At 32.6% G+C, this 19709-nt stretch overlaps 1 protein-coding gene across 19 annotated transcripts; it reads left to right on the top strand.

Annotated features, from left to right (window-relative positions):
• Positions 1 to 975: 975 nt before the first annotated feature.
• Positions 976 to 19505, top strand: LOC127810409 (uncharacterized). 19 transcript variants are annotated; one of them, XR_008025425.1, is made up of 9 exons: positions 5870 to 6009; positions 6141 to 6258; positions 6374 to 6447; positions 6919 to 6975; positions 7069 to 7117; positions 7698 to 7789; positions 7868 to 7937; positions 9097 to 9232; positions 13792 to 14270. XR_008025425.1 is itself a non-coding variant. In XM_052349888.1 (6 exons), the coding sequence occupies exons 1-6, from the start codon at positions 5981 to 5983 to the stop codon at positions 19299 to 19301; spliced, it is 390 nt and encodes a 129-aa protein (XP_052205848.1). In that variant the 5' UTR covers positions 5877 to 5980; the 3' UTR covers positions 19302 to 19505. The 19 variants fall into 19 exon arrangements, 3 of the variants coding, with proteins under 3 accessions (XP_052205848.1, XP_052205847.1, XP_052205846.1); XR_008025427.1 differs by having other exon boundaries at positions 7672 to 7789; XR_008025436.1 differs by lacking the exon at positions 6919 to 6975 and having other exon boundaries at positions 6357 to 6447; positions 13792 to 14276.
• The last annotated feature ends 204 nt before the right edge of the window (positions 19506 to 19709 follow it).

Below are 19709 nucleotides of genomic sequence, written 5' to 3'. Positions count from 1 at the left end.
TCCTCTCCATGGGTTATTAATTCCAGAGCCTTCGATCATATGACTAGTTCTCCTTATTTATTTAATACCTATTCTCCTAGTTCTAGAAATGAAAAAATCAAAATTGTCGATGGTAGTTTTTCATCTATTACAGGAAAAGGTCTTATTAAACTAATCGCAAAAATTAATCTACATTATGTTCTTCATATTCCTAATTTGGCCTGCAATCTTTTGTCTATTAGTAAACTTTGCAAAGATTCTACCTGTTGTGTTACGTTCTTTGAATCCCATTGTGAATTTCAGGACCAAAACTTGGGGACGATGATTGGGCGTGCTAGGATGATTGAAGGTCTTTACTATTTTGATGAAATTTCTTCTGGTAATAAAAAAGCTTAGGGTTTTAGTAGTACTAGTTCAATTCTTGTTCAAGACACAATTATTCTATGGCATCTTAGACTAGGACATCCTAGTTTTGCCTATATGAAACGTTTATTTCTTGAATTATTTAAAGGAATGGACTGTTTTTCTTTTCAATGTGAAAGTTTCATCTTGGCAAAAAATCATCGCTCTACATATTTACCAAAACCCTACCAAGCATCCAAACCTTTTTATATAATTCATAGTGATATTTGGGGTCCATCTAAAATTTCTACTCTATTTGGAAAAAAATGGTATGTTACCTTTATAGACGATCATACCCGTTTGTGTTGGGTTTATTTGATGCACAAAAAATCTGAAGTGGAATATTTATTCAAAAACTTTTACACTATGAGTGAAAACCAATTTCAAATCAAAATTGGCATTTTATACTAACAATGGCAGCGAGTATTTCAATGAGCACTTGGGGGATTTTTTGAAAACCAAAGGTATTCACCACCAATCTACTTGTTGGCATACTCCTCAAGAAAATGGCATTGCTGAACGTAAAAATCAACATTTACTCGAAGTAGCACATGCCATCATGTTTTCTATGCATGTTCCAAAATATTTATGGGGCGAAACTATTTTGACGGCGTCCTATTTGATAAATAGGATGCCTACTAAAGTACCAAACACCCCTTGAGTTCCTAAAAGACATTTTTCCCAACACTAGATTACATTCGGACCTTCCCATCAAAGTTTTTGGATGTACTGTGTATGTTCATATACCTACTCAATTTCACTCAAAACTTGATCCTCGAGCTGTCAAATGTGTTTTCTTGGGTTATACCTCTCATAAAAAATGCTATAAGTGTTATGATCCTCTCCCAAAAAAGATTCACGTGAGTATGGATGTCTCCTTTGTTGAAAACAAACCCTATTTTACCAAAAAATCCCTTCAGGGGGAGAAACACGAAGCTGAAGACAATTTTTGAAATGTTTTTGTCCCCCTTCCAAATGCAATCTGTCTTACTCATGAACCACATGTTTATAATAATGGTCACTTAGGAGATTCTGGTTCTTTGATGCCAAGTAAAGGGGTTTCTCGGGCAGGGGGAGAATTACTACAAACTGATCATCATGATCTAAATTCTGAGCTTCAGGTTTATACCAGGAAGGGATTTCATCAAAAAAACAAAGACTTGAATGTCAATTCTGCACAAAACCAGTCTGAAAACCCGAGAAATGGCACTGTAAGTTTAAGAAATCCCATTTCAACTTCTAGTCCACCTCCTTCTACTTTACCTAATAATTCCCAAATTGATTCTTCAACTATTTCCAATCATTGACCTACTATTTCTGATCTTGATATTCCTATAGCAATTAGGAAAGGTGTCAAAAGTTGCACTAAATATCCTATTGCTAAATACCTCTCCTACCACAGACTATCTAAGAATCATAAGGCTTTCACATCTAGGATTTCACATTTGTTTGTGCCAAGGAATATATAGGAAGCTTAGGATGATCCAAATTGGAAATTAGCAGTTATAGAGGAGATGAATGCTCTAAGGAGAAGTGGCACTTGGGAGATAGTTAACTTGCCCAGAGACAAAAAATAGTAGGGTGTAAATGGGTGTTTACAATAAAATGTAAGGCTGACCGGAGTGTTGATAGATACAAAGCCAGACTGGTGGCTAAAGGTTTCACCCAGACTTATGGGATTGATTATCAAGAGACCTTTGCTCCTGTGACAAAAATAAACTCTATTAGAGTCATGTTATCTTTTGCAGTAAATTCAAATTGACCTCTACACCAACTTGATGTCAAAAATATGTTTCTTAATGGTGATCTTGAAGAGGAGGTCTTTATGAGTTTGCCATCGGGATTTGAAAATAAACTTGGGAGTGACAAAGTATGTAGACTGAGGAAATCCCTGTATGGTCTCAAACAGTCCCCAAGAGCATGGTTCAAACAATTTGGAAAGGCAGTTACTAGTTATGGCTTCCTTCAAAGTTAGGCAGATCACACTATATTTTATAAACACTCAAAGGATGGTAAAGTTGCAATTTTGATTGTTTATGTTGATAACATTATTTTAACTGGTAATAATGAGACAGAGTTAGCAATCCTCAAGCAGAAACTTGCAAAGGAGTTCCAAATCAAGGATTTGGGGATCCTAAAATACTTGACCTTCTTGGAGAAATAGGATTACTCGGCTGCAAGGTGTCAGAAACTCCCATTGAGCATAATGTGAAACTATATGTTGCCAAAGCTGAAGAAGTAAAGGATAGGGAACAATATCAAAGACTTGTGGGCAGATTAATCTACTTGTCTCATACGCGACCTGACATTGCTTTTGTAGTAAGTTTGGTGAGTCAATTTATGCACTCACCAGGGCCAGAGCATTTTAAAGCGGTCTACAGAATCCTAAGATATCTGAAAGGGACTCCTGGAATAGGCTTACTGTTCAAGAAACATGGCCACCTACAAGTTGAGATCTACACTGATGCAGATTGGGCAGGAAGTGTTAATGATAGGAGATCTACTTCAGGCTACTGTTCTTTTGTTGGGGGAAACCTAGTCACCTAGCGAAGCAAAAAACAAAATGTGGTGGCTAGAAGTAGTGCTGAAGCAGAGTTCAGAGCTGTTGCTCATGGCATCTGTGAGGGAATGTGGATCAAAAGGTTACTTGAAGAGATGAAATTTCCTCAATCAAAACCTATTAAAGTCTATTGTGACAACAAAACTGCCATCTCTATTGCTCATAATCCGGTGTTGCATGATCATACAAAACATATAGAAATGGACAAACATTTCATCAAAGAGAAGCTCGATGCTGGAATAATATGCATGTCATATCTTCCAACAACTGAACAAATTGCTGATGTTCTAACTAAGGGTCTTCACAAGAAGCAATTTGATAAACTTATTGGCAAGCTAGCTATGGAAGACATCTACAAGCCAGCTTTATGGGGAGTGCTGGAAATATGCTCAAATTAAGGAAGATTTGTCCTTGATCCTAGAATATTCTAGGATTTAAGTTTTATGTAAATATAGTAAGTCAAGGATGTAGATTAGGATGCTGTTTATTTTCTTCCTTTTTTGTTTATAATCCTCCCCTTAAAAGAGGATATTGTTCTTGCTCATTGTAATCAATTAAGACAAATTGTCTTTGATTATTTCTAAGAGGTGGATGCTCGAAGCGGTAGTGATGAAGCCAAATGTCACTACTAGAAGACTGAGAAGTGCAGGCTAATTTAGGCTGAAATCTGGATTGAATGTGATGAGGCTGCAAGGTCTCATTTCTCAAAACATACAGCCCATGTTTCTCCTCAGCAGCTCCGATCATCCTCCCTGTAGCCATTTCCTGAAACTCACAAGAATAAGGAGAGAAAATGATTTGACAATTTAAATCCTTAGTGAGTTGATGAACTGAAATCAAGTTAGTGGACAAATTAGGAACATGCAAGACTCTTTGAACAGAAAGTTTAGGACTAAGAGTGACTTGTCCCTAACCTTTGATAGGAATAGAAGTCTCATTAGCAATAATAATTTGTTTAGGTGTCACAAGAGGCTGATAGGTATCAAAAACATTTGGATTAGAGGACATCTGTAGCTCCTAAATCTAGAATCCATATATCATTCCTATTGGTTTTAGAGGCTGTTAAAGAACTCAAATGAAAACTATTACCTGGTTGATTACCTTGCTAGGCAATAGAGCATGATCCATCCTGAAAAGTTTTTAAGAACATCTTGAGTTTGCTAACTTCATCAGCTTTCAACTGATTCTGCTCCAGCTCGGGTGCTGCCTTGATTTTTTCCACCGGCTCTTCTTGCCTATTTGAAAAATAGGCCTGATTTCGAGAGGTCATATTCTTGAAGCCCCCTAGTTTCTACAACACAGCCTCCTTCCCATGCAACTTAAAACATGTCTCTCGAGTATGTCTCGACCTCTTGCAATGGGAGCACCATAATCCTTTTGTTCTATGCGTTTTGTTCTCTCCATCAGTCCACATACCTTCCTTTCCATGCAGCCTACCCTAGACATTGCCTCTTCCTTGCAGTGGTTTAAATTTGGACCCTACTCCTTTGTTTGTGAACATTGTTGATCCTTCAGAAGTCATATCACCCAGCATTGTTGTCCTACTATTTTCTTCACTTCGAACAACTGAAAACACTTTATTAAGGGATGTAAGTTTTTTCCTTCCAAGAATTTGCACTCAAACTTGATCATACTCATTATTAAGTCCGGCCAAGAATTCTACAACTCTATCCCTTTCAAAAATTGAATGAAGAGTGGCTGCATCTTTCCCACATTCCATTTTAATGTTCTAGTAGTGGTCAAGTTCTAACCAAAAACCATTCATTTTGCTGTAATATTCAGTGATTGTTGAGACTCCTTGCTTAGTACCATGTAACTTCATCTTAATCTCGTAAATAATTGATGCATCTTGAATCTTAAAGTAGGTACGCCTAACCGTTTCCCATATATCTTTAGTAGAGGACAAGAACATGTAATTTTAACTAACTTCTGGTTGCATGGCATTAAAATGGAATGTGGGAAATTGTGTAATCCTTTATATCCATAGCCATGCCATGATCGTGGAATCCTTTATATCCCAAACAAATTGCACTGCCGTCTCTTCTTCTTTCCTTTCCTTCAATGTCAACAATATGTGCTAGACCTTTTAATTGAAATAGGAATGCTTGGCAACAAGGCAGCTGAGACACCCATTGAACCAAACAATAGAATTGGGGAGTGTTAGAAGTCAACGAATAGATTGTTCTTTCCTATGGTGGATTCTTTCCTAAGTGTGTTGTGTCTTGCTTTCCTGCTGATTACATGCTGCTTATTATTCTGATTTGTTTCCTTGTATTCTTACTTTGATTTGTTTCCTTGTATTTTATCTTTGTAACATCTTTCCTTATTGTACATATTTCCTAAGGTAGTTTAGGAAGCTTTCTCTCATTAGAAAGCTTCCTATTAAGGTTACTTGACATGTATAAATGCTGTACTCTACGATTATAGAAAATAGATTGGAATTCTGTTTGGTTCTTTCTTTTAACAAGTATCATTGATATTGTAATTTTAGCAATATCAATATCATTAGTGAGCATAACTGATATTGTAATTTTTGTAATTTTATAGCAAGTATCATTGATATTGTAAAGCAGCGGCTTCTAATGATTGTCCATGCGTGTTAGGAGGGATTTCACGGTATCTTTTTGTGCAATGTTTTTAACACATTTCATGCATTACAATTAACAATAACAATCACAAGCCTTAATCCCACTAGGTGGGGTCTGCCAGCTTGCATTACATTTACTGGAAATAAATTATTTTTATTTGTGCCTGCTGATTGTTTTCTGGAAATAAATCCTTTGTATTTCTTCTAGCTTTTCTATTACTTCATTTGATTATTCTTATCACAGATAGAGAGTATTTTTAATATCATTATTTGTACTATAAGGATTTATGAAGCTAGGTTTACCTAGAAGGAATAGTCTGATAAGACCTTAACTATTGTGGGACCATCGTGATATTCATGACAACAAGCCAACTGGCGGAGATTGGTGGGTTGGAAAAGTCAATTTTGTGGAGATACGATCATATTGGCATATTTTGAGAAGTTTTGATAGCATGTGGAGTTTTTTGTATTGTGCTTGCAGGTAATGTATTTTTGTTTGTAGTGAAGCATGTATATGCCTGCATATATTGTGCTTCTAGACAATTAAAAGAATCACCTTTGTTTCTACTAAAATCCATTATTGACTTATTGTATTGATTTGTTTCTGCTAAGGCTATGATAATTGTTGCTTGGAACAGTTCGGGCCAACCTAGCTCAATCTTCAGTTCTGATGTTTCCAAGAAAGTGTTTTCTGTCTTTATCACCGCTGCCACACTGAAAGTTGGGCAAGGTAGGATTGTCCAACTTTTACCTCTATGTATTCTATCTTTTGAGTTTGTGTAATCTTGACCAATGATGATCTATTATATTTAACTAGATTTTGCTTAGTTATGTTCTTGTTTCAGGTTTTATGCTGGCTTCGGAAATGATTTAAACTATCGCAGGGAGGGGGATTCTTGGGCAAAAAATGAAGTCAATGGTATCACTTCTAAAGTTTATTGTCAGCAGATGCTTATGGTTATGATTAAATAGTATAACTAAAATCAGAAGTTAGTCATGTCAGTGTCTCATGTGTAATGCCACAATCTAATAACATCCTGATACTTCAATACAACATGATAATGTGAATGGCAATCTTCTTAAGATGTTACAGTGGTCTGGACACTGTTTCTTAAAGAGTAAGACTTATGCATATTATAACCTTCTTCATCTGCTTTAAGAATTGAGATATTAGTTCACTTTCCTGATTTTTCTTGATCTTTTTTTTTTTTTTTGGGGTTTTTAATCCTTCCCTTTGGCATTATTTCTCAGCAATGAGAAATTAAAATCTTTTCCTAATGATAAATATGAGACCATATACACTTTCAGCATTTCCTAATGATAAATATGAGATTATCTACTTTTCCTAATGATAATTATGAGATTATATAATTGTTCTAACACTTTTCAGCTGTAAATGATAGCTTGCATACACTTCAGAGAAGGAGAAGAAATGCATAATCATTATGTAATCTGCTTGTAACTGTAATTGCTTCTGATAATTTTTTAGATGTCTACTCATTGGCTTTTTACATTATTGCTGTACCACTAATTTGTGCAGCTTTCCTTGATGTTATCCTTAGCTGGAAAGCGGCGAGGAGTATGTCAAAGTATGTTAAGCTACGATATATATTGAAAGTTGTTTCTGCCGTTGCATGGGTGATAATTCTACTGGTCACTTATGCTTATACTTGGCAAAATCCTCCAGGATTTGCTCAAACCATTAAAATTTGGTTTGGCAATAATTCGAAATCTCCTTCACTATTTGTTTTGGCTATTGTTAGTTACCTGTCACCAAATATGCTTGCTGTGCTGCTATTTGTTCTCCCTTTATCCGCTGATTCCTTGAGAGGTCAAACTATAAAGTTGTGATTCTGATGATGTGGTGGTCATAGGTGCTTGCATTGTTCTCTTCATTCATCTATTTAGTTGTTTTATGTCATTGACATAGGTTTACTGTTGATAATTGTGCATCGTGACTTAAATACACTTCTATGATATATGATTAACCAAGGACTTGTACAACATTGCAGGTAATGTATTTTTGTTTGTAGTGAAGCATGTATATGCCTGCATATATTGTGCTTCTAGACAATTAAAAGAATCACCTTTGTTTCTACTAAAATCTATTATTGACTCATTGTATTGATTTGTTTCTGCTAAGGCTATGATAATTGTTGCTTGGAACAGTTCGGGCCAACCTAGCTCAATCTTCAGTTCTGATGTTTCCAAGAAAGTGCTTTCTGTCTTTATCACCGCTGCCACACTGAAAGTTGGGCAAGGTAGGATTGTCCAACTTTTACCTCTATGTCTATCTTTTGAGATTGTGTAATCTTGACCAATGATGACCCACTGTTAAGGCATTCGACCATGAAAGAAGAAGCTGAAATGTAGAAGAAGTTCGGTCCGTGAGTTTAACTCAGCAATGAGGTAATAAAATTAATGTTAATTTATTAAGTTAATTAAAGTAGTTAGTTTAATTAATAAGTTAAATTGGTAGATAATAGTTGAAATTAATTAAATTAGTAAATTTAATCCGTGATTAGCCAATGAATTACTTAGCCTTATGGATATATATAATTGTGATAAGGGTGTTGCGGGTATGCTATTGGTTTGTACAACAGATTAATTTGGGGGTTTTACCCACACATATTATACGTGGGTATTTACTCACACATATTATCAATATGTGTGGGTGATTAAATTAGACAAACTCGTTACATTATCCACATTTGTTATGTGTGGGTAAATTGATATGCCCACACTTATTTTAGTGAAAAAAATTCCCTCCACTTTTAGAGGTTGGCAGGATAATTTTTGGTAAAATTTTAGCTGATGTAGCATTTATTTTAGATTATATTACCCACACATATTAATAAATGTTACGCATGTGTGGGTAATTGTTTATAAATTTACCCACACATAATTATAAATGATATATATGTGTGGGTATCCACGTATGAGCTGATGTGATAATTTTTTAGTTTACATTACCCACATATTAATAAATGTTATGTATGTGTGGATAATAATTTATTAACGACTAAATATAAATTCTGTATTATAAGATAAATTTTAACAATGGGCTAAATAAGTCGTCGTTTATAAACCATTTTTCTATTTTTATTGTCTAAAATTTTTAATTCTAATCTTGAAATAATAAAAAAAAAATTATTAAGATTTAAGTATTACTTATATAAACAATTTCAATATAATTATATTTTTTTGTAAATGTACAAATTATTATTTTAAATTATTATTTTATTAATTATCATAATCATAAATTATTATTATTCCATATTTTAGATTATTATTTTAAATTATTATTTTATTAGTTATCATAATCATAAATTATTTTATTTTTATTAATTAAATAATTAATAATTATTTTCATAAATTATTATTTTTAACTTAACAAATAAATATTAAAAAAAAAAACCAAAAACGTGGGCAAGAAGTATTCCCGCCGTATCTCTCTCCCTCTCCCTCTCCCCCCCCCCCCCCCCCTCCTCCTTCCCCAAATTGCCAACTCCCTAAATCTAACCCTAACTCACCCCCCATCTCTCTCTCTCTCTCTCTATCTGTGAAGTACTCCCGCAATCGACCTATTCGTCGTTGCCTCCGCCTTTGGTTGCCGCCGCTGCCTCCGCCTTCGGTTGCCGCCGCCTCCAGCTCGATTGGGCTTCCCCTCCGGGTCCACTGCTGCCAGATTCGCCTCAAAGAAGGTATATGTATATACATATATATTCTATGTGTGTATATGTAGTCTGCGTGTATATATATTCTGTGTGTATATGTATTATGTGTGTATATATGTATTCTGCGTATGTATATGTATTTTGTGTGAGTATATGTATATGCATATATATGTGTGTATATGTATTACAGAGTATATGGTGATATATGTGTGTGTATATATTTTGTGTGAGTATTTAAGTGATTCTTGGGTCCTGTTATATGCATCGGCATTTACTTGTGGTGAAATGTGCATTGGATATTGAAGCCACTCATATTGTTAGACATTAGTTTGATATTAATATGTCAAAAAAACATTGTTAATAGATGAATATAATACAAGTATATCCATTAATGTGATAGCTATAAATGATAGAAAAGGTAGAACATGGTATCCTGCTATTGACGTATACAATGGTTAAGATTCTAGAATTTTTTTAAGTTTATAGAATTGACCCATGGCTATAAAAAAATAAATTAAATTAAGACGAAAATTTGGCCATTTTTGGTTATTTGGTAGGGACGATTTTTGATGAACTTTGATAATGCCAAACCCTTGATCTTGAAGATGAAAAACACTAAATTGTAGAAAAATTGTGAATTTGTTCAAGAAACCACATTTCAAGTTTTTTATTCGTAAGGATTTTGAACTCTGTTAACTATTTTCTTTTAAACCAACCCCACTCACTGAATAGGTTTTTGAACTCAAAGGTATACTCCTTAACAGTCATTCTATTCTATTTGAGTGTGAAAATTTTCGTGTAGGTCCACATTTCAAGCTAGCAGAAGCCATCTGTTAAATATTTTCTTTTAAACCAACCCCACTCACTGAATAGGTTTTTGAACTCAAAGGTATACTCCTTAACAGTCATTCTATTCTTTTTGAGTGTGAAATTTTTCGTGTAGGACATTTCAAGCTAGCAGAAGCCATCTGTTAACTATTTTCTTTTAAACCAACCCCACTCACTGAATAGGTTTTTGAACTCAAAGGTATACTCCTTAATAGTCATTCTATTCTATTTGAGTGTGAAAATTTTTGTGTAGGTCCAAAGCGTAGATAGGTTTTTGAACTCAAAAGGAAAAAGAATCCCTTTTTTGTAATCCTTAATTATGATGCAACTGGAGCTTATCAATGGAAACAAATCAATTTAATTCAGATAGTCTTTTATGGCTCTGGTGGCGACTAGATCAATGAGTTATTCCTCAAGAGAAGCTCCCATCGAAGTTCACTATGAATCTTTGGGTGCTTATTATGAGATTTATGGACAGAAGACAATAGAAAGAAGTATAAAAAATAAATTCTTTATATATATTCAAACCACTCAATCATATTTATACTCAGTCCTTAACAGTCATTCTGATCTATTTCAATGTATTTTCAAACAACCCTATAGCATAATGAACTAATAAAATTCCTTTCACATCTTTGCTTTCTTTTGCTCCCAATTGCTAAGTTTTGGCTTTAATACAACTCCATATATAGCATAATCAACTGGTAAAAATTGTTTCACATTCTTGCTTTCATGTGCTCCCAAGTGCTAAGTCTTGGCTTGCCCTGTCATGCATTCAACTCTTTTGAAGTGCAAGTCTCTTCATCTAAGTTTCACAAAAGCACTTTCATATTTTCACCCATTGGCATCCATTCAAAATACTAGTTAACTTCCTAATCCAAATAATCTTCAGCATGCTCTCCCCATTCAATTCAAGGGCATGTGACAACTGCTCTTCCAATTTGCCTCCTGCCACGATTAGCAAGTATAACATAATAGAAGGAGTTTTCATCTCCTTGATCCCTAGTCTCATCTTCCAGACCACCTTTCAGTATGTCCAAAGGATCATGATCACATTCCAAATTCTCCATACAGGTTCCAACAGTTCCTGTCGCTGTAAAGTTTTAATAATTCATGATAAAACTTCAATCATACATCATCTCAGCCAATTTTGTAAGTTGGGCTTGGTTTCCTCTTCCACGTACTCTACCATGCTCAACCATGGCTTAAAATTTAAAATTTTAATGCAGCCTTAGGTTCTCTCACTTTGATACCAACTTGACATAGTGTGGAAGTACAAGAGCAAAAAATAGCAAAACAGGAGCTAAAATCAAATAGAGAATAAAGCTGGAATGAGAATAACAGGGTTTAGAGTTTGTAAACCTCTTTGTGTTTTTTTTACCAATTTCCATCACCAAATGGTAGAAGGGGACCAAGCTTTGGAAGATGCTAATAGACCCTGTCCACAGCTACAATATGGCAAATAAACATCAATACGGACAATGACTGCACATATACAAGTCCATATATACACATATCTCTAGAAATCCCATGCTTGGCTTCTTCTTCGTTTATCATTATGAATCTTTGCATCACTTTGAGCCAATGACTGGGTGCCACCTAGAGTTTCCCATTGCCACTTATCATAGGGCCATGTCCATGTGATCACATAAACCACACATGCACCCCCCTGGAAATTATTGTTGCTGCTTTAAATTCTGATGCATCTGAGTTATTTATGATCTATTTCATTCCTTCTCTTAATAAGCTACAGACAACTGCAAAACATAACCTAAAAAGGTTAGGAGTTAAGCATTGTAGTTTTAGGTCTATTGATGACGAAAGTTTGTCAATGCATTTTCCATCTTATTAATTGCAGTTTCCATCTTATCTCCTGTCAATACCCATATTTTTATTCCAGCTTAAGGGAAGAAATTTAGATATAATTATGTTTATGCCTTTTAAATTCTCTTTACCTTTTTTAAGTTTCAATTAATATATAGTCAACAATAATGTAATCCCAATATTTTACTTCATTGCATTTAATTAAGCTGACAATTTCTCTGTCAATTAAAAATGTTATTATACTAACAATAATGGAGTTCTATTAGACATATTCCTCGCTCAATTATATATAGAGATTGGACCCAGGACTTCCCTTCTCATCATATAACGCTTATAAGTTGTATCTACTCTGCAATTCTTTATTGCTTCCATGTTTTGTAGAGCTTAATGCAAGGTCTGGTCTGATATGGTCTTGTCTTGTCTTGATAGGTTTGGGCTAATTTTAGCATCTCTTCCCACCTTGTTGGTTAATCTGAGCAAATTTTAGGATCAATTTTATATATGTTTTGATATTATGTTACTATTTAATGTTATGATATGTTTTGTAATGTTATTATTTAGGGAATTTGCAACAGTTGAACTAACATTCCTTGTGTCAACGAATAATTCACATGATTAGGATTCTTGATGATGAGTTGTTTCTATTTTTATAAGTGTCAATGGTAGTACTACTGATGAACTGTTTCTATTTTTTGTGGCAAGGGCTTGCTTGTCATACTGTTAGCCTCTGCTTTCCTAAATCCAAATTCTTTTGATTTTATGAGCCCACGTACTAATTTTTCAATTTTTTTTCTTTTTCGTATGTGCTCTGCCCTAGTATGTTGAATTTGATTAAAAATGATTTTACTAGAAAATATTTTGTTTCTGTAATTAATATTGAACAAAATAAGCCTCAATATAGTAATGAGGTAAAGGATGAATGATATATAATAAAACAAAGCATGAGTAAAGAAAATAATGTAAAGTTTGTTACCCTCTTATTATTTAAAAAGAATAAAGCATAATTAACACAGCTTTAAAAAAGAATAAATCATATAGAGTAGATTGGAAATTGGCATATACCATTAAGGGTGTACCCCTGGATGGTATTATTGGATGACTTGATGAAGATGATAGGATTTTAAGGTGAGACACAGATTGTTAAGAACTTCATATAATAATGTCAATGGTGGTATAAACTGAGAAGAAAATATATCCTATTCGGAAGTTAGGACAAGTACATTGGACTATTGATTGTCCTGAAAGAATGTCCAGTTAATTCTGACATTTTCTTCATTGAGTTTACATGTTTGTGGCATTTCTTCTTATGAGAAATTGAATTATAATTAACTGAAATGTCTGAGTCCTTTGACTAAATTAATTGGAAGTTCGTAGCATAGCAAGATGTACGTAGTTGATCTCATGTAACATTAATTTCATGGTTATATCAAAACGTATCAATTCTGGTCTCAACCATTAGGAGTCAATTTAAAATCTTATAGCATTTGAACTTTAACAACAAAATCTTCATAAAATTGATACTGCATGCAATCGTATTTTTAAAAATTTAAATTACTTAGCATGTCACATTGACATGTAGACATGCGTGCATATATAATTATGGGCAGTCTCTTGCATGAATTTTTTGTATATATGAGAAATTTTTTATATATATGAATTTTCTATATACTAATGGGTTTTCTTCATTGAGTTTACATGTTTGTGGGATAAAAACACAAAAAATATAGATTGTCTCCATTTCTTTCTTTTTTTTCTTCCCATAATTAGACATAGTAGAATCAGATCATCTACCTTTTTTTTGGTGATTACTGGAACACTGTTTTTGAAAAATTATGATTGATTTTGATGATTTAACTGCTTTACATTGGCATAATTGAGACTATATTTTTAATTTAAAAACAGTTAGATTAAGAATATATTGCATTTTTTTACAGGATCAAATGATGTAGCTGAGGTGAGATAATCCTCCAGATAAAATGACTGATAAAGATATCTTAGAAAATGTCTTTGGACGACAATCTATTTGTTTGTTTGGTTGGGGGCGATCTCCTAGTACTTCCAAGATAACATGCACTAGTGAAAAGTCTAGTCGTCCAATATATAATCAATTGGTTGAAGATTTAAGACAAGTGTCTTTTTCGAGAGCTTCAAAGAGATGTAAACATGTTGTGACAAGTGTTGATTGATAAGAATATTATACCTCTTCTGTCTACTCCACATGTACCATCGGATCATAATTCAGGACGATCCCGACTCAACCCTTCTCGCCCTGACCTATTCAGCTCCAACCATTCTCTCCATTCTACTGAATAGTAGTTTGGTGACGAGATTTAATAATTTTTTTTTTTCATATATGTTTGAACCTTTTAGGCAACTTCATTATTTTATGCTTATTTTGTGACTTTATGACATTTTTGGTACGTATATGCTTGAATTATATTGTAATAGATGTTGCAACAATTGAAATTTTAAATATAAAATTTTAATTTTATCCACACATAATATGTTTTTTAACCACACATATGGAAATTATTTTCTCATACGGAAATTATTTTTTATATTATTATCAACACATAATATATTTGTTACTCACATTATATTTTTTTACCCACACATATTCAAAAAAAAATTAAATTATTATCTACACGTAATATTTTTTTTATCTACACAACATTTTTTACCCACACATGAAAATTATTTTTTATATTATTATCCACATAATCTTAATTTTACCTACACATAAACAAATACACGTGTCATGCCACATCATCATCCAATTAAAGTTACGTTGGCAGCCACATCACAATTTCAACTTCCTAATATAAAAATACCTACACATACAGAAATATTTACCTACGCATATATGTGTGGGTAATATATTAGGCTTTAAAAGTTATTTTCTAACCCCTCTTTACCCACACGTCTTGACATTTGTATTATGTGTAAGGAAAAAGTATAGTTGACACATAAAGTAATTTTTACCCACATTTACGTGTGTCGGTAAAACTCTCAAATTCTTGTAGATAAGGGTGTTGCGGGTATGCTATTGGTTTGTACAACGAAACTGAATGAAGTTTTTTTTAAAAAAAAAAAAAAAAGATACAAGCTAATATATCTAGTTATTTTTTGTAGATAAAATGGCAGGTTTAAATCCAGTGATATGTATTCTGGAAACCAATAGGCTCACTGGCCTGAATTTTCTTGACCGATTCCATAACTTGAAAATAGTTCTCAGTATGAGAAGATAGACGATGTATTATTCTATACTCCACCTATGGATATCCATAAAGGGGTGACTGATGAGGAGAGGGAAATTGGGGAGAATCTGAGGGAACACAAGTTGACAGCCAGGGTCGGCCTTGGGCTAGGGCCACCAGGGCTACAGCCCGGGGCCCATAATTGAAAGGGGTCCAAATTCTTTTATAAATTTATGAATATATATATATATTAAAAAAAACCAGCAGAAATTACTCTGCCAATGCCGCCCTCTCACGCAACCTAAAAGTTGAAACTCTACCCAATGCTCATTTTTCCTCCCTTCTTCTTCTTCTTCTTCTTCTTCTTCTTCTTCATTTTGCTGGTTATTTCTCCTTCACTGTTGACACATACTCGGTTAAGTTGCTGCTTCATTTTAGTGAGTATTTTCATCTATATATATTCTGTTCTTTATATATATTAGAGAAGCAATAGGGTAGCAAGTTGATAAATGCATAAAAGAGGAAGCAAAGATGATGAAATCAGTGTCATGGCTTCCTGGGTTTGAACTTTGATTGGTTGTTAGGAGTATTTAAATCATATTAGTTAAACCCATTATTATTATTATTTGCTATAAGCGGATGATTAGAGCATTAATTAAGCTTGTGGTTTGTGGCCAGTCGTTAAAGTTGAAGTTGAACTGTTGAAGTTGGTGTCATTTAATATATATATATATTACTATTACACTGTATCTGTATGTGTGTGTTCTCTGCAACTGTATTCTGCAACTGTATATATTGTATGTGTGTGTGTTTTCCGTGAGCGTGACTATGTATAATATTATATGTGTGTGCAGTGTGTGTTTTGTGACTATGTAAGTGTAATGTGTATATAATATATAATTGTATATACATTGGAATTATATGTGTGTACATTGGAATATATTATATAATATATTATTATATATGTGTATATAATATATTATTGTATATTATATGTGTGTACATTGGAATATATTATTCATACTGTTTCCATTCCATTTGAACTATATATATTCGATGTTGTTGTATAGTATGAAGCAAGTTTTTATTTTAACTTTGTTAAAATTAGTATGGTTTCTGTTTGGTTTTTATTTGGATTTGGTTTCTTTAAGTGTTATTAACCTCAAGCATATAAGGAAATAGTCTTTAAAATTTTCTTTTATTTACTCTACAAATATCAAAACTAGTGCTTACAAAATTATTTATATCAGTAATATGGCATATTGCATTAAGGCCTATGAATATCTTAAAGTTAATAGCTAATTTGAAATTTTGGGTTTGTTTTGAAAATTATAAATTATGAACACTCGTTATTGGCAATTTACTATTCTTTTATTTACTTACAGATTTATTAATTTAATTCATAGGTTTGTTTGAATGCATTGTGAAATTTATGTTTATATTTATTTGACTGTATTATTGAACTTATGTTTATTGTTTATATTTGAATTATTTTGAATGCATTTGACTTATTCTTCTTTATTATTTGATTCAACAGAAAACTTGATTGGGATTCTTGTTCTTTATAATTGGAAGTTTCAAGTGGAAGAAAATATGCTCAAAATCCAGGTTTTATTGTTCTTTGTTAATTAGTTTTATTTTTTTTATTGTGTTGTGTTTATTATAAAAATTAAAAAATGTTTCCTAAGAAACAGCTTTCCGAAAATCTCAAGAGACAAAGAAAGAAAAAAGAAGAAGAAATTGCTCAAAGTTTAAGAGGATCTTTGAATAAATATTTTGTTAAACAAATCAATACTTCACTTGAAAATTTAGATGAAGATTTACCAAATGAATGTGAACAACCAATTCAATTGGAAGAATTAGTAGAAAATGAGAATGAAGGGAATGAAGAAATTGGTGATCAAGATGAAAATGAAAATATTGATGAATCTTGCCATGAAAATTAATGTCCTGAAACAAGATTTGATTTGAACATTTATGATCCACGAGTTTGGGATAATCTTGATGCAAAAATGAGAGATTTACTTGTAGAAAAAGGTCCCATAAAAGAAACTAATTTCAAATTCCCCATGGACGAACACAATAGACATTTTTTTTCAAATTATTATATTCGTATGTTACCAAATGGGGAAACTAAGGATCGAAAATGGCTAGTGTACTCAAAGGAGTTGGATAGAGTGTTTTGTTTCTGTTGTAAGTTGTTTAAAACAATGAATTCTAGAAGTCAGTTAACTAGTGAAGGAACTAGAGATTGGAAACATCTTGGTGAGAAGCTTAAACAACATGAAAGCAGTTTTAAACACCTCACTAACTTGAGGTCTTGTATTGAATTGCAAATCAGATTGAAAACAAATCAAACAATTGATACAGAATTACAAGAGTTAATCAAGAAAGATACACTACACTAGAAAAATGTTATTGTCAGAATCATTGCTGTTGTTAAATGTCTTGCTACACATAATTTAGCTTTTCGTGGAACAAATGAAAAAATTTATGAAGATGGTAATGGTAACTTTTTAGGCATACTTGAAATGATTGCAGAGTTTGATCCAGTAATGCAACACCATTTTCAACTCATTCAAGATAAAAAGATTCATTATCATTATCTTAGTCATAAAATTCAAAATGAGTTGATAGCTATTTTAGCATCAAATGTTAAACATGCAATCATTGAAAAAATAAAAACGGCTAAATATTTTTCAGTCATTCTTGATTGTACTCCTGATCCAAGTCACAAAGAACAAATGACTTTAATATTGAGGTGTGTCGATGTTTCAAGTACTCCAATAAATATATAAGAGTACTTTCTAGAGTTTTTAAATGTGGAAGATACATATGGATTAGAAATTTTTAATGAATTGCAAAATGTAATTGAGTCCCTTACACTTAATATTGATGATGTGAGGGGACAAGGTTATGACAATAGCTCTAATATGAAAGGAAAAAATTTAGGTGTACAAAAAAAATTACTTGATATAAATCCTAGAGCATTTTACATGCCATGTGGTTCTCATTGTCTCAACTTAATAGTTTGTAATATGGCAAATTCAAGTGTTAAAGCAAAATCTTTTTTTGGAGCATGTCAATGCATATATACGGTATTCTCTAATTCAACAAAGCGATGGAATGTGTTACTTGATTACATAGATGGTTTGACTTTGAAATCATTGTCAACTACACGTTGGGAAAGTCATATTGAAAGTGTCAAAGCAATAAAATCTCAAGTTTCCCAAATCAGAGAAGCTTTATTTAAATTAACAGAAATTAGTGAAGATGCCAAATTGAGTAGGGATGCTCAAAGTTTAGCATCAGGAGAGCTTTCAAGTTTTGAATTTATATTAAGTTTGGTTATTTGGCATGACATTTTACATAAGATTAACTTAGTTAGTAAAAAATTACAATCTGAAGACATGCGTCTTGATGCTGCTGTAAGGCAATTAGAAGGACTTGTTTTATTTTTTGAAAACTATAGAATAAATGGGTTTATTTTTGCTATGATTGATGCTAAAGAAATTTTCCTTGATATGGGAATTGAGCCTGTATTTCCCAAAAAATGTCAAGTTTGTAGAAAAAGGTATTTTGATGAGGTTTCCAATAGTGATAGGGAACAACAATCAGCTGAAGAATCATTTAGAACTGATTATTTTCTTGTTATAGTGGATATTGCTCTTGGTGAATTGAAGAGTAGATTTGAACAATTGCATTGTTTTGAATCTATTTTTGGGTTCTTATTTGATGCTGTAAAGTTGACTTCGTTTCATGATGATGAATTGAAAACCTTTTGTGTGAATCTTGAAAATGCTTTAAAACATGGTGATGTTTCTGATGTTGATGCAAGAGACTTATTTTCAGAATTACAGGTGTTGCAAGTGATGTTACCAAAAGAAGCATATGAAACAGATAAACCATGGACATCCATTAAAATTCTTGAGTTTGTAAAGAATGTGGATATGTTTCCTAATGTAATGGTTGCTTATAGGGTATTATTGACTATACCTGTGACTGTGGCATCTACTGAAAGAAATTTTTCTAAATTAAAATTATTAAAATCTTACTTGCAGACCACCATGACTCAAGATAGACTAAATGGATTAGCGATATTATGCATTGAAAAGGATATGTTAGAAAACATTAAATATGATAGTATAATTGATGATTTTGCATATAAAAGTGCAACAAGAAGACATTTTAAATGATGTTTTGTGGTTGAGATTTCATTGTTATTTTTATTTTGTAGGTACATTTGATGATTTTTTTTGCTTCGTTTAATTGTGGAGGATGAAAGGAAGATTGATCAAATCAAGAAATGTTTATGGAGATTCAGGAGGAAGTATGTAAACTCAAATATGTAATTTTTGTTTTTTAATGCAATATTTACAATACGGGGTATTCTTTTTCCTTCATTTGAGGTTTTATCCGATTGAATTTTTCCCAAACAAGATTTTAATGAAGTCCCAAAGTATTATTTCTTATCTTTTGTAAATTTTTATAATTTTAATAAAATTAATTAATTAATAATTTTTATTTTTTTATTTAATTTATATAAAAGGGCACATTTGATAAAATTTTCCCTGGGCCTTAAAAACCCCAGGACCGGCTCTGTTGACAGCCCGTAACTACATACTCGCCTCGATGTTTAACAACTTGCAACGCTA

The sequence above is a fragment of the Diospyros lotus genome, chromosome 9 (genome assembly GCF_014633365.1).
Source record: "Diospyros lotus cultivar Yz01 chromosome 9, ASM1463336v1, whole genome shotgun sequence".
NCBI classification, from domain to species: Eukaryota; Viridiplantae; Streptophyta; class Magnoliopsida; order Ericales; family Ebenaceae; genus Diospyros; species Diospyros lotus.
The sequence above is the reverse complement of the archived record's forward strand: the minus strand, read 5'-3'. Positions and strand labels throughout refer to the sequence as shown.

Bases quoted from the DNA above. Each gene is read 5' to 3' on its own strand.
- LOC127810409 (XM_052349886.1), top strand. From the start codon at position 5,981: ATGTGGAGTTTTTTGTATTGTGCTTGCAG. The intron at 6,448-7,068 runs GTATCACTTCTA...TAATTTGTGCAG, and splicing joins GGCAAAAAATGAAGTCAATG to CTTTCCTTGATGTTATCCTT. The intron at 9,233-12,286 runs GTATATGTATAT...TTGTCTTGATAG, and splicing joins CCAGATTCGCCTCAAAGAAG to GTTTGGGCTAATTTTAGCAT.